The sequence below is a fragment of the Meriones unguiculatus genome, chromosome 15 (genome assembly GCF_030254825.1).
Source record: "Meriones unguiculatus strain TT.TT164.6M chromosome 15, Bangor_MerUng_6.1, whole genome shotgun sequence".
In the NCBI taxonomy this organism is placed as follows: domain Eukaryota; kingdom Metazoa; phylum Chordata; class Mammalia; order Rodentia; family Muridae; genus Meriones; species Meriones unguiculatus.
The window spans coordinates 48109520-48122160 of record NC_083362.1 but is presented as its reverse complement, the minus strand read 5'-3'; the positions used below and the strand labels follow the sequence as shown (position 1 = coordinate 48122160).

At 37.0% G+C, this 12641-nt stretch overlaps 1 protein-coding gene across 2 annotated transcripts in view; it reads right to left on the bottom strand.

The window, feature by feature from the left end:
• Positions 1-12641, bottom strand: part of Nbeal1 (neurobeachin like 1) — a 143755-nt gene that overhangs the window by 29139 nt on the left and 101975 nt on the right. For both annotated transcript variants that reach the window (XM_060368445.1, XM_060368446.1), the window contains 6 exons: positions 12009-12104; positions 10533-10657; positions 7594-7734; positions 4090-4220; positions 1539-1648; positions 83-200 (listed from right to left, as the gene is read on the bottom strand). In XM_060368445.1, coding sequence (XP_060224428.1) covers positions 83-200; positions 1539-1648; positions 4090-4220; positions 7594-7734; positions 10533-10657; positions 12009-12104 — 721 coding nt within the window. The remainder of the gene's footprint in view (positions 1-82; positions 201-1538; positions 1649-4089; positions 4221-7593; positions 7735-10532; positions 10658-12008; positions 12105-12641) is intronic.

The window sequence follows — 12641 nt, the reverse complement described above, 5'->3', positions numbered from 1 at the left end:
CATAGGGCTCAAATATCACGTATAACAAATAAACACTAATTCTACTGAAATACTACCAGAGAAGAAATATTTAAGCTTATACCTTCATAACTACAGTAATAGAAGACATTGAGTGCCTCCACTGCAGCTGGCCCTCTCTGTTTGTAGCCGAAAATCAGATCTATCCACTCATGAAGATGAGCAGAAACATATTCAGACTCCTAGAAAGAGAACAAATTTAATAATTAATATAGGTCTCTTGTAACTATGCTCTAAATTCTGCTTTTAAAAAGGGTACGGAGCCAGAGAGATGGCTCAGTAATTAAGAACACTGGTTTCCCTTCTAGAGAAAGAAAGGATGTTCACCACCCAGAACCCACAGGAAAGCTAACAACCATCTGTAACTTCAGTTCCAGGATAGCTGACCCCTTCTTTTGCGTCCTTGGGTACTGTACACACATAGTGTATAGTCATCTATGCAGGCAAAAACTTTTGTACACATGTTTTTCTTTAAGGGAATATGCTTGGTAAATGGTGTGCTATTAGACAGTAACACAATTATCAATGTTAAACTAACTCTCACTACTCCTTCAATTCCAAGTTGAAGATTTACCTAAAAACTAGTAAGATTTTTAAAGCGACATTTTGGATTAGGCTGGTTTTATTAGGAACTATGGTAATCTTTCAGAAAACTTAAGAAACATAGTCATGATGAACTGATTTTTAAAAAATGGAAACTGCCAACTATTCTACTGAGTTACGCCAGCTGGGAAAACAGAAGAGCAACCCCTATAACAGACACACATACAAGTGGAGTGTTGAGACAGGCTGGAGACCCCTCATGCAAAATGATTTGGGCCACGAGCATTGGAGAGTTCACTTGTTGCTGTTTGTTTTGTGTGAGACAAGTTCACACCATGTTGTTAAGGCTGGCCTCAAAGACATGAACTCAGGCTTCATCTTCCTAAGGAACTGCCACTAGGCCCAACTCAGACTGTGGATAATCACACATTTTAAAATATTTGTAGAGGATTTACCACATGATCATCCCTAATCCAAAAATCAAAAATTCCAAAATGCACCCAAATCTACTGGGGGAAGAAAACAACACAAAAAAAACTACTAACATCTCCCCAAATCTAACAGAGTTAATGAGAGCCATGGAATGCAACTTTTGTAGTTGCATTTTGCAGTTCCTTTTGTAGTAGTTGTCTACAACTTTTCAATTTAAAAAAAAAAATAAGAGTTGATTAAATAAGAAATTTCATATTCTATATATCAGATTTTAAAAACTTATGACACTGATAATTTTTATAATTAGACTTACATATACATTATTATAAACTATTATTCAAAAAAGTAGAAACCTCTATTTACTATTTTATTCATAAATAGTATGACAAGATTTATATCCTAAAATTAAAATACCATACTGTACAATCTAGAACAGTAATATACAACAGGTAACAAATTAATCTAGAAAAAATACAGTTTAACTTATCTTTGAAAAACACATCTATATTTTATTAGACTTGGTAGTGATGCAACAGAAATCTTACCAGAGCTTTTCTGTGTTTATAAATGAAATCTTCAGCTGACTTAGCCCATCTTGGAAGAATGACATCATTTACCAGTTCTTTGGAAACTTGTAAATGACCCAAATTAAATTCTAAGACACATTAAAAAATAAAAACATCAGAACATTTAAAATTTTAAAAAGTGATGAAATTCAAATATAAAAGAGACCACATAACTAGAAAAAATTTCTCTATTGAAGTATATTTTATTCACTAATTAAACTACATAAAGTATTTTAAAACTCATTTTTAGAAGGCATATCAGAGTAAGAACTCTTTTTCTTCAGAAAGTGGGAAAGAGAAAGTAGGGAGACACAGTAGGTAAATTTTAGCTACTCAATCATAAATATCTGAATTTGAATATTCATCACCCATGGAAAGCCAGGTACAGTGGCTCATGCAGTAACCACAGAGCTGGGTGGACAAAGGAATCCTAGTGGGTTGCTGGACAGCCAACCCAGCTTATCTCAAAAGGACACTGACTTCCCACCTCTACATGTAAATGTTGGGGTATACACACACATACACACACTCATCCACATATAAGTGCATAAACATGGGAACATGCACACACAAATGCAAATGACAAAAGAACAGTGAAGGCACTTCAATCCTCACTTTAATTGGTTCAAAATAGAATATTAATTAACTAAAAATAAATAATGGTCCTTTTAATGGCCAATTTATAAAATACTGCTCATTAGAACTTCATAGTAAAAAAGAAAAATAAAAAGAACTTCATAGTATAACCTATACCTTGAACTCACTCACTCAGTTTTGTTTTATAGAAGAATAATTACATGCCACTATTCCACAAAGATACTTCCTATTTCTCAAGTATGAGGTTTTCTTATTCAGAAACTGTGAGATCGAAAGTGTTAACACAAAAGACCTTCAAAAGGAAGTCTTCAAATACCAGTATTGAAGTCTCAGCGTGCTGCCTTGAAATACCACACTCCCCAAGTCTAGGGAAGGCTCAAAGCCCCAAGAATGACAGGGAGCACAGGACGCCAGGCTTTCTGGGAGGTGATCACTATGCAGCACCCATTCTTCTCTGTCCACTCCACAGCCGTCTCCCTTTAAACTTACTGCAGAACCTTCATTTCATCTGCACATTAATTTCTGCCCTAAAGGCCATGTCTCTTTCATGTAATTACTTTAGTAGTTGGACACAGTTCTAGAGAATGGAGTTATAAGTTATACCTAAGAAAGGACACAGCACATCAATGTGCCCATCTTTCTAAGACGTTGTTTCTGCCATGGTTAAACTACTTGTTACTTGTAACAATGAAGGATTGGCTATAAACACAAAGCCAAAATACTCAGTGTAACACAGTGAAAATACAGAAGGAAATTGGCCATGATGATACTATACAACCTGAAACTAAATTATCCCTAAACTTGAATTAAAAAAAAAACCTCAATTTTTATTGTGTAGTTTGTATTGATTTTATTGATATTTATTCCTATTAGATGATATATTTGTTTTCTGATGCCCAAGTTTCTATCAACCAATTAGATAATTTAGATAACTATAGTTATACATAGGGACCATGAGATCATAGGGTTGAGGACAGCAATTTCCTTTGATAAATATCACAAATTGTGGAGCAAAGAATACCTTAAGTTTTTCATTTAACTTCAGCCCAATCACTCTTCCTATCCCAGGTACCCACTGGCTTTAGTAAATTCCAATCCAACAGATGACTAACAATCTACATAAAACATACCCAACATCATGTAGCATATTTATTTGTACTTTAAAAACAAATGTAAAGCTAGGGAAGCAGTTAGATTGTAGAGTGTATGCCAACTGTGTGTGCAAGATTCTTAGTTCAATCTCTCGCATCACACAGACTAATATATATATAATATGTTATATATAGAAAATAACACTATAGAAAAATATTTGAATACTCTTAAATTTTAATTATCATCATGCATCTCTACTCCAAAAACCTAATTTTGTCAAAAAGTTCAATGAGTTAGCCACTATTTTAAATGTGCACCTGTTGTACATTCCAAATAAGTAGTCAGCAGAAGTCTTCTTTAAAAGGGAAAAGAACATTTGTATCTTTGTGAGTTACATGGTCTCTCCTTAACTACTCAAGTTGATCATTAATTTATGAAAGCAGTTATACATAGGAAATATATAAATAAACTGGTCAATATGTTGCAATGATATTCTTAAAAACATGAGTTTGATCACAGATCTTGATCCAAATTATCACCTTATTTACCTCAGAGACTCGTAATGACAGTGTACAGCAGTTTTTGTGTCTCTAATAGAATGTACTCTGAATTCTCTTATGAATTCAAATTTGACTCATATTTTAGTTTCCTATTATCACTTCTCTGGAAAGTAAGACTTGGCTCTGTATGTCGTTTCCCTGGTACAAGTGAAGTCCTGTCACTGAGTAGCTCCACAAACCTTAAATAAATTATGTACTATTACAAACAATGCCCTCAAAATTGTTTTTAGGATTTTTCATTGGAACCTACTGAATAAAAATTTAAATCCCCTCTTTCTTACCGTTTTGATTTTCTAAAAACTCCGGGAAATAGAAGAATTCAGGAATAAGTTCTTTAACATCATATGTATTATCCATAAGCGCTTGCCAGGTAGCAGGGATGGAATGGAACTGCCGATCTGCACAGTCAAACCTGCACGTGGGATTGAAAGACAACAGTCTACTGGATGAAAACTAGGAAGCACAGACCAAAAGCCTCTAAGCTCCCTTCAAGCTTCCACATGACCACAGCTGCTCTTTCTTCATCTTCCTCTTTAATATTTGAAAATAACTTTTATTATCTTTATGATGATAATCTATAATTCACAGTTTGTTGTCACAAGTTAAATACTATCATCATAGCTGTCAGTATCATTTTGTTTACATTTATTGAAAATCAAATCTCGCCAGGACAAGATTGCAAGTAAATTAAATACAATCATAAAAGACTTCAAAGCAAAGGCATATGGATTGGATATACAGGTTATTGGCAGAGGGCTTCCCTGGAATGCTCAGGGCCTCTAGGTTCAACTAAAGCACCAACAAAGAATTTTAAAGACACCAAATTTGCTGAGTAAAATTTGTTACAAAAAGGTAATGTAAGTTACATGTTTGAAAATGAAGGGTATTAAAGGAGATACTGAGACTCATAGTCAAACTTTGGGCAGAGTGCAGGAAACCTTACTGAAGAAGAGGGAGCTAGAAAGACCTGGAGAGGATAGGAACTCCACAAGGAGACCAACAGAGCCAAAAACCCTAGGCCCAATACTCCAACCAAGGACCATGCATGGAGAGAACCTAGACCCCCTGCTCAGAGGAAGCCCATAGGCTGCTCAGTTTCCAAGTGGGTTCCCTAGTAAGGGGTACAGAGGCTTTTACTGACATGAACTCTGAGGCTGGCTCTTTGATCACCTCCCCCTGGGGGTTCAGCCTTACTAGGCCACAGAGGAAGATGATGCAGCCAGGCCTGACAAGACCCCATAGGCTAGGGTCAGAAGGAAGGGGAGGAGGACCTCTCCTATCAGTTAGTGGACTAGGGGAGGGGCATGGGAGGAGAATAGAAAGGGAGGGGGGACTGGGAGGAGACAAGAGGGAGCCACAGGGGGATACAAATGAGAGAGAGAGAGAGAGAGAAAGAGAGGAAGAAAGAAAGAAAGGGAAAGTCAAAGCATATAGTGGGCATAGAGGTTAATGCCTTAAAAACCCCCACAACTTGGGATGCTGAGGCAGGACTTTTCCAAGTACAAGGCCAGTCTAGCATAAAGAATGAATTCCAGGCCAATGTAGCCAATGCGGTCTACAGCATGAGAGCCAGTGTGAAAAAAAAATTAGTTCAAAATAATTCTAAACATAACAGCACTTATATATTTAGTTAACAGAATCACAGGAATGCTTCTGAACTAATCCTTAATACATTATCAGCACAAACTCTTTCACTAAAAACCAGAGGTACTTTGGGAAGCAGTATCAGCTAAGCATTTGTAAATTATTTGCATGTGCTATTAGCTTACTTTAATTAATTTTTTGAGATAAGATCTCTTACTGAACCCAGATCTTACCAACTGGCTAGAGTGGCTGGCTAGTGAGCTCTGAGGGTTAGCCTGTTCCCAGTACTCAGCACAGATTTTTACATGTATATCCGGAGATTCAAACTTTGGTCCTGATGGCTTTATATGGCAGACACTCAAGTACATTTCCTCAGCCCCATAATTTTTCATTAGTTGATTTAGTTTCCTTATAAGCACTCAAAGCCTATGTATGATAGCTGGAAAAACCGCAAGTGGTAGTGCTCTAATTGCCTTATGCTTTCCATAATCACAAAACCCACAACATTCAATTGATTTTTTTTCTTAATGCTATGTTCATTAAAAAAAACAATAGACTTTAGTCTAAAATGCTAAATTGACACTAATAACTAATATGATTTCATTTTAAGACTGAGCCTCACATTCAATCCAGCCTTGAATGTGCTATGTAGCTAGGGATGACCTTAAACTCTTGCTTCTCTCTCACAAGTGCTGGGATTACTGCTTGTGCCTTCACACCAGGTTTATACAGTAGTGGGGCTCAAACCTAGGTTTGATAGGCATGATAGGTAGCTACCCTATCAACTGAGATACAACCCCAGCCATCAATTTTACTCTTTTGTAAATGTCTACTATCTTTGTCCCATTTGACAGTTCACAGGAATGCTGTTACTAACACGGATGTACTAACTTTTATGTCTTCAGTTATGCTAGGTACAAATTTAGGAGAATTACTAATCATAACAATTTCATGTTTAGCCTCGTGAAGAACTGCCCCACTGTCTACTATAAAGACTACTATTTTAAACTCTACTACCATCATCTTCTCATCTTCAAAACCATCAACCAGTAGTCTTTACCTTTCTAATACTGACAGCTGATTATAGGGTTTGAAGTGGTTCCTCACTGCGGATTTGACTTGAACCCCTGATGGCTAGGATACTGCACATCTTTGCGTGTGTTAGACACCTGTCTATTTCCATTAGAGAAATAACTATTCAGACACTTGTCCATTTTAAAATTAGGTTTTGCATTATTTGGTTGTAAGGATTCTGTATACAGTCTAAACAGTTCCTTCAGAATATCTTGGTTGTTTGTACTTTCTTGATGGTATTTTATAAAGCACAAACAGAATTCATTTTAAAGCTCTGTCAATTCACATAGTCTTTCCTAAAACTATAAAAAAAAAAAAACCTAGTTACAATTTTCTTGATATTTATTTATTTTATGTATACAAGTGTTCCTCTCATACATATATACACCTGCACACCAGAAGAGGGCATCAGACCCCAGTATACACTGGTTGTGAGCCACCATGTGGTTGCTGGGAATTGAACTCAGGACCTCTTGAAGAGCAGCCAGTGCTCTTAACCACTGAGCCATCTCTCCAGCCCAATTTCCTGTATCTTATGAAGGAAAATTACCTTCAGGCAGTGTTAACATTTTACTGATACTTAATAATCTTAGAGGCACAGTCTCTTCTTGAAACCAAAGTTTATTGTAATTAAGATAGGGTAAAGAGTACTGGAGAAATAGCTTAGTGGTAAGACCACTGACTGCTCTTTTAGAGGACCAGGGCTCAATTCCCAGTACCCACATGGCAGCTAACAACTCTCTGAAATCCTAAGATAAGACACCTTCACTTCGACATACATGCAGGCAAAACACCAATGCACATAAAATAAATATAAGTAATTAGAATACAGGCTACCTATAGATGTTATATGGAGAGAAAATTAAATAAAATAGGCAGTGTTTATACAGTGTTGACGGAGAAAACAAAATGGTAGGGATTCCAAATGTACACTACAAACACAGCAGAAAAAGTCATATTCAAATGTGTTATGCATGAATCAATTTGAATGACTTGTTCTTAAACTATTCTGGCTCATTTTATCTAAATTACGTCCCAACAGAGGACTTAAAAACCACAACACTATCCTTCAGAACAAGACAACAACTTTACAATCAGAGGAGGAGAGGTTTTCACTCTTGGCAGACCTTCCACTCTGCAGCTGGATGTGGAGGGTAGTGAAGGGCTCCACCCGGATGAGATAGTGCATGACACCTGCTGAATTTGAATAGTGAGTGCCATAATGAAACTTGTCAATTGTTCCCATTGGATCTTCAAAATTTTCGTACCTTAAAAAAAAAAGGGGGAGTTTTATGACCATAACAACAAAATGATAAAATAAAAGTCTAAACCTGTACTGGTTAGCTAAAAGCATGGTATTCTTTAAAAAGTCAAGCCTTAGTCATATGCTTCATTATCAAATAAAGTATATGCATCCCCACATCATACTACAGGAAAAAACTGACTTCTAAGAATGTTTCCTAGACAATGAAATATCACTAAAAGAAGCTTTTGAAGTACCTAAAATAATTTTTACTTAATTTTAAATGTATAGTTGTTGTGGATATAAATATGTTTTTGTTTTAATCCCACGTATGGGATATGGGACTGATTCAGATAGTCCACAGCAGCAAACTTTTCCGCATGCAGGCTCTGAGAGCAGCTTTTTGCTAGTTGCAGATAATTTAAATCTGAGGACTCTGGAGAAAGAAAAAATGCCAGAGTCCAGAGAGTGTTGAAGAGCTCTGAGAAAGAACAAGGCTATTGCTGCTGCTTCCCCCTGTAGCTTCCAAATTCTGTTAATGCAGAGGGACAAGAGGTTGGAGATCTTGTGAAACGAGGATTGGACTGGCTCCAAGGAACCCAAGGACCCTAAACAGCAGGAAGCAGCTAAGAGAGCTGCGTCCCCTCTCCAACTAACCCTTTCTCTCTCCTACCTCGTGTTAGGGTGTTGGAAGAGATTGGGGTGGAGTAGGGAGAAAGAGATATAAGAATTTTTTTTAAAGTATGCCAACAATAGGTATTTTGGCTGCATGTACGTCTGTACCATTTTCATGTCTAGTGCCAGTGGAGGCCAGAGAAGGAGTAGGCTCCCCTGCAACTGGAGTTGCAAAGGTTTGTGAGCAGCCATTTGGATAATGGAAACTGAATCCCAAGTCATCTGCAAGAGCAGTGAGTGCTTTCAACTACCAAGCCATCTCTTCAGTAGCAGAATTTTTTTATAATAGAATAATAACATATGCTGACTATAAAAACCTTTGGAAAGAGATTAAAGTAGAAAAACATTTTTATCAAATCTATTTCCTTAAGTAAAAAATTTTCCTGATGAATAATTATCTGTTTATTATTTTACTTTATGATTTTTTTATTATTTTTACTTAAGTATATATATATATATATATATATATATATGTGTGTGTATGTTGTTTAAGTGAGTGAATTTCATGTATATGTAGGTACCCTTAGGGACCAGAAGATGCCTTGGAGCTGTAGCTGGGGGTTGTGATATGCCTCAGAGAGCAGAAAAGGGAACCAAACTTGGGAGTCCCGAAAGAGGAGCAAGTGTTCTTAACTGATGAGGCATCTCTCCAGGTCCCATAACTTTGTTTTTTCAGTTTCTATGTATTCCTAATATGTGTGCATGCATTCATGATGCCTACGTCAAGGTCAAAAGACAACCTGCACAAGTTATCCAAGTGGGTTCTGGAACTCAAATTCAGATTACAAGGATCGGTGGCAAGAGTCTCTACTCACTGTGTCAAAGTGCTAGCACCAATATCTACTTATTCTAATGAATAAATTAATACACAGATTTTATTTAGCCATGTTGGGGATCAAACCAAAGCCTCATACACAACGTGCTTATTACTACTGAGCTACACTCCTAGCACTATAAATATAATTCTTTTTTTAAATCACATTTATTTAATGTGTGCTGCAAAGACTGTGCACACATAGAGATCATAGCACATCTTGCAGAAGTCAATTCTCTCATTATACTCACTACAGGACTCAGCATGGTAGTTTCTACAAAACTTAAATTTGATCTACTGCATGATCCAGCTATGCCACTATAGGGTAATATTTAGCCAGATGACTTCAAGTCAACTTGCATGTAAGTATGTATTATAGCACTATTATTAATAACTAAGTTATAGAACCAACACAGGGATCTAACAAAAGGAATGGATGAAGAATGTAATTGTTTTTAGTTCTTCATTATAAGAAAACAGTTATGCCATCCACACAAAAGTGGACTTAACTATAAAAGTCATATTAAGAGAATTAAGACAGTCTCATAAACATTGTTTTTTTTCTCATTTGTGGTTTCTAGATTTTATACAGATACATAAAATCATTTATGTATATGTACATACATGTTTATGTAAATATATGACAAAATTATCCAGAATAACAGGGTGGGAGAGAACAGAACATGATGGAATATATTGAACATACACTATAACCTTGTACAAAATTTCTCTTCTGTAATATGTACATTAAACATGTACAATGATAACTGAAAACAATTAAATAGCTTGTGTTTAAAAAGGTGAGATGGAGCTGGAGAGATGGCTCAGAGGTTAAAAGCACAGGATGTTCTTACAGAGGACCTGGGTTTGGGCTCCAGCACCCACGTGGTGGCTCACAGCCCTAGGTGACCACAGTTCTACTAGATCTGATGTCTTTTTCTGACCTCTGCAAGTATACCTGTATACTTGCATGCAGGTATACAGACAGACATGCAGACAAAACAACCATACATATTACAAATTATTTTTCCCCAAACATTTAGAGGCTGGAGATATAGCTTAACAGAGCACTTGCTGATCTACAGAGGACCTAGATTCAATTCCCAACACCGAAGGAGCAGCTCGCGGGCACCTGTAACCCCATTTCTACATCCAACGCCCTCTACAAGTTCATGTGTGTTGTACACATATATGTGCTGGAAAAAGAATCATATTGATAAAATAATAATTTAAAATATTATTTTTAATTTACAAAAGATAACAATTAGTTGTTTTGATTGGAATTAGTACAAATTCAAACAATGATAATCTCAAAATATGTATAAATCACTTACTTTTCTCGCATAGCTTTGGCATTTTTTTCATTAACTACTCCAATTGGTTTAGAAAGATCTCGAAATACAGTAGGGTTATTTAGGTCCAACTCTTCTGATGTATAATCCTGCAAAATCCAGGGAAACTAAAAGAGACATAATTCAAAATTTAGACATTTATTCCTATAGAACTGAACATCCCCACATCAAATATGAAATGTTCATAAAGATACAAAGGGATTATCACTAAAAATAGTTTTCCCTATTGTAGATACCTTAAAGACATTTTAATATTTGTTTATCTTCAGTTCAATAGTGTAATTTTTTTTATAATTCTGGGCTATTTTTAATGAAAGAAAAAGGACTGTAGTTTTAATTACTAGCCTTCATGTTTTAATACTTCCTTAAAAATATGAAAGTGGAGAACTTAAAGACAGAGTACATGTGCAAAGACTGAGGGAATGGCAAACCAATGATTGACACTATTAATGATGCTCTGCTATGCTTGCAGACAGGAGCTTAGCATAACTGTTTTCTGAGAGGCTTCATCCAACAGCTGATGGAAACAGATGCAGAGACCCATAGCCAAACAATAGGCCAAGCTTGGGGAGTTCTGTGGAAGAGTGGGAGGAATGATTGAGGGAGCTCGAGGGATCAAGGACACCACAAGAAGACCTACAGAGTCAACTAACCTGGGCCCATGGGAGCTCACAGAGAATGAACCACCAACCAAAGAACATGCATGGGGTGGACTTAGGCCCCTATGTAGCATGTGTGGAGTGTGGTCAACACATATGTCCCCTCACAATGGGAGTAGGGCCTCTCTCTGCCTCTACTATCTGCCTTTGGGTTCCTTTTCCTTATGCTGAGTGGCCTTGTCTGGCCCACTAGGACCCTTATGCTGGGCTAGGTGGCCTTGTCTGGCCAAATGGGACCCTTATGCTGGGCTAGGTGGCCTTGTCTGGCCAAATGGGACCCTTATGCTGGGCTAGGTGGCCTTGTCTGGCCCAGTGGGACCCTTATGCTGGGCTAGGTGGCCTTGTCTGGCTCAGTGGGACCCTTATGCTGGGCTAGGTGGCCTTGTCTGGCCCAGTGGGAGAGGATAAGCTCAGTCTTGCTCCAACTTGAGGGGCCAGGGTGAGCTAGGTACCTCTTCGGGGCCTCCCTTTATCTGAGAAGGAGAGAGGGAAAGAAGGAAAGGGAGACATGAAAGTGGGACTGGAAAGAAAGACAGAAAGGGGCTGGAATCAGGCTGTAAAGTGATTAGAGAGAGAGAGAGAGAGAGAGAGAGAGAGAGAAAGACAGAGTATATATACTGTTTCTTTTCTAGTGCTAGAGACTGAATCCAGACCTTACATATAGTACAAGAACATTCTATCACTGAGCTATACCCAAGCATTTCCATTTTGCCTAAATAAAAATATATACATCATCCATAATTTTATACATTATAAAAGTGTAAGTTAATTTTCTTTTTGAGATTTATACAAAACTCACCACGGGGTACTGTGCAAGGTCATTATAGGTCCGTCCCGCCATTGTATTTATCTGAATGAGGTAGTCAAAGTTTGTTATTTCTCGATTCACCCATTTCTAGATAGCATAAAAAGGACAATATTAGAATTCTATCATGTAATCTCTTAAAACGTGACAATTATTAATAATAAACATCATTTATGGTATTCAATATCTCTGTTTCTTCATGATTAAAGAGATGGTGGCACTTAAAAAGTTTCACATGGAAATAAGTTAACTTCTTTACATTCTATTTCCTTTAAAAAATTCATCTAAGGGGCTGAAGAGATGGCTTGGCTCGGTGGTTAAGAGCACTATCTGACTAGGAATAGTGCTTCCTCAAGATCTAGCTATACCACTCCTAGGCATATATCCAAAATATGCTCAAATACACAACAAGGACATTTGTTCAACCATGTTCACAGCAGCTTTATTCGTAATAACCAGAACGTGAAAACAACCCAGAGGTCCCTCAACAGAGGAATGGATACAGAAATTGTAGTACATTTACACAATGGAATACTACTCAGCAATTAAAAACAAGGAAATCAGGAAATTTGCAGGCAAATGGTGGAAACTAGAAAAGACCATCGTGAGTGAGGTATCCCAGAAGCA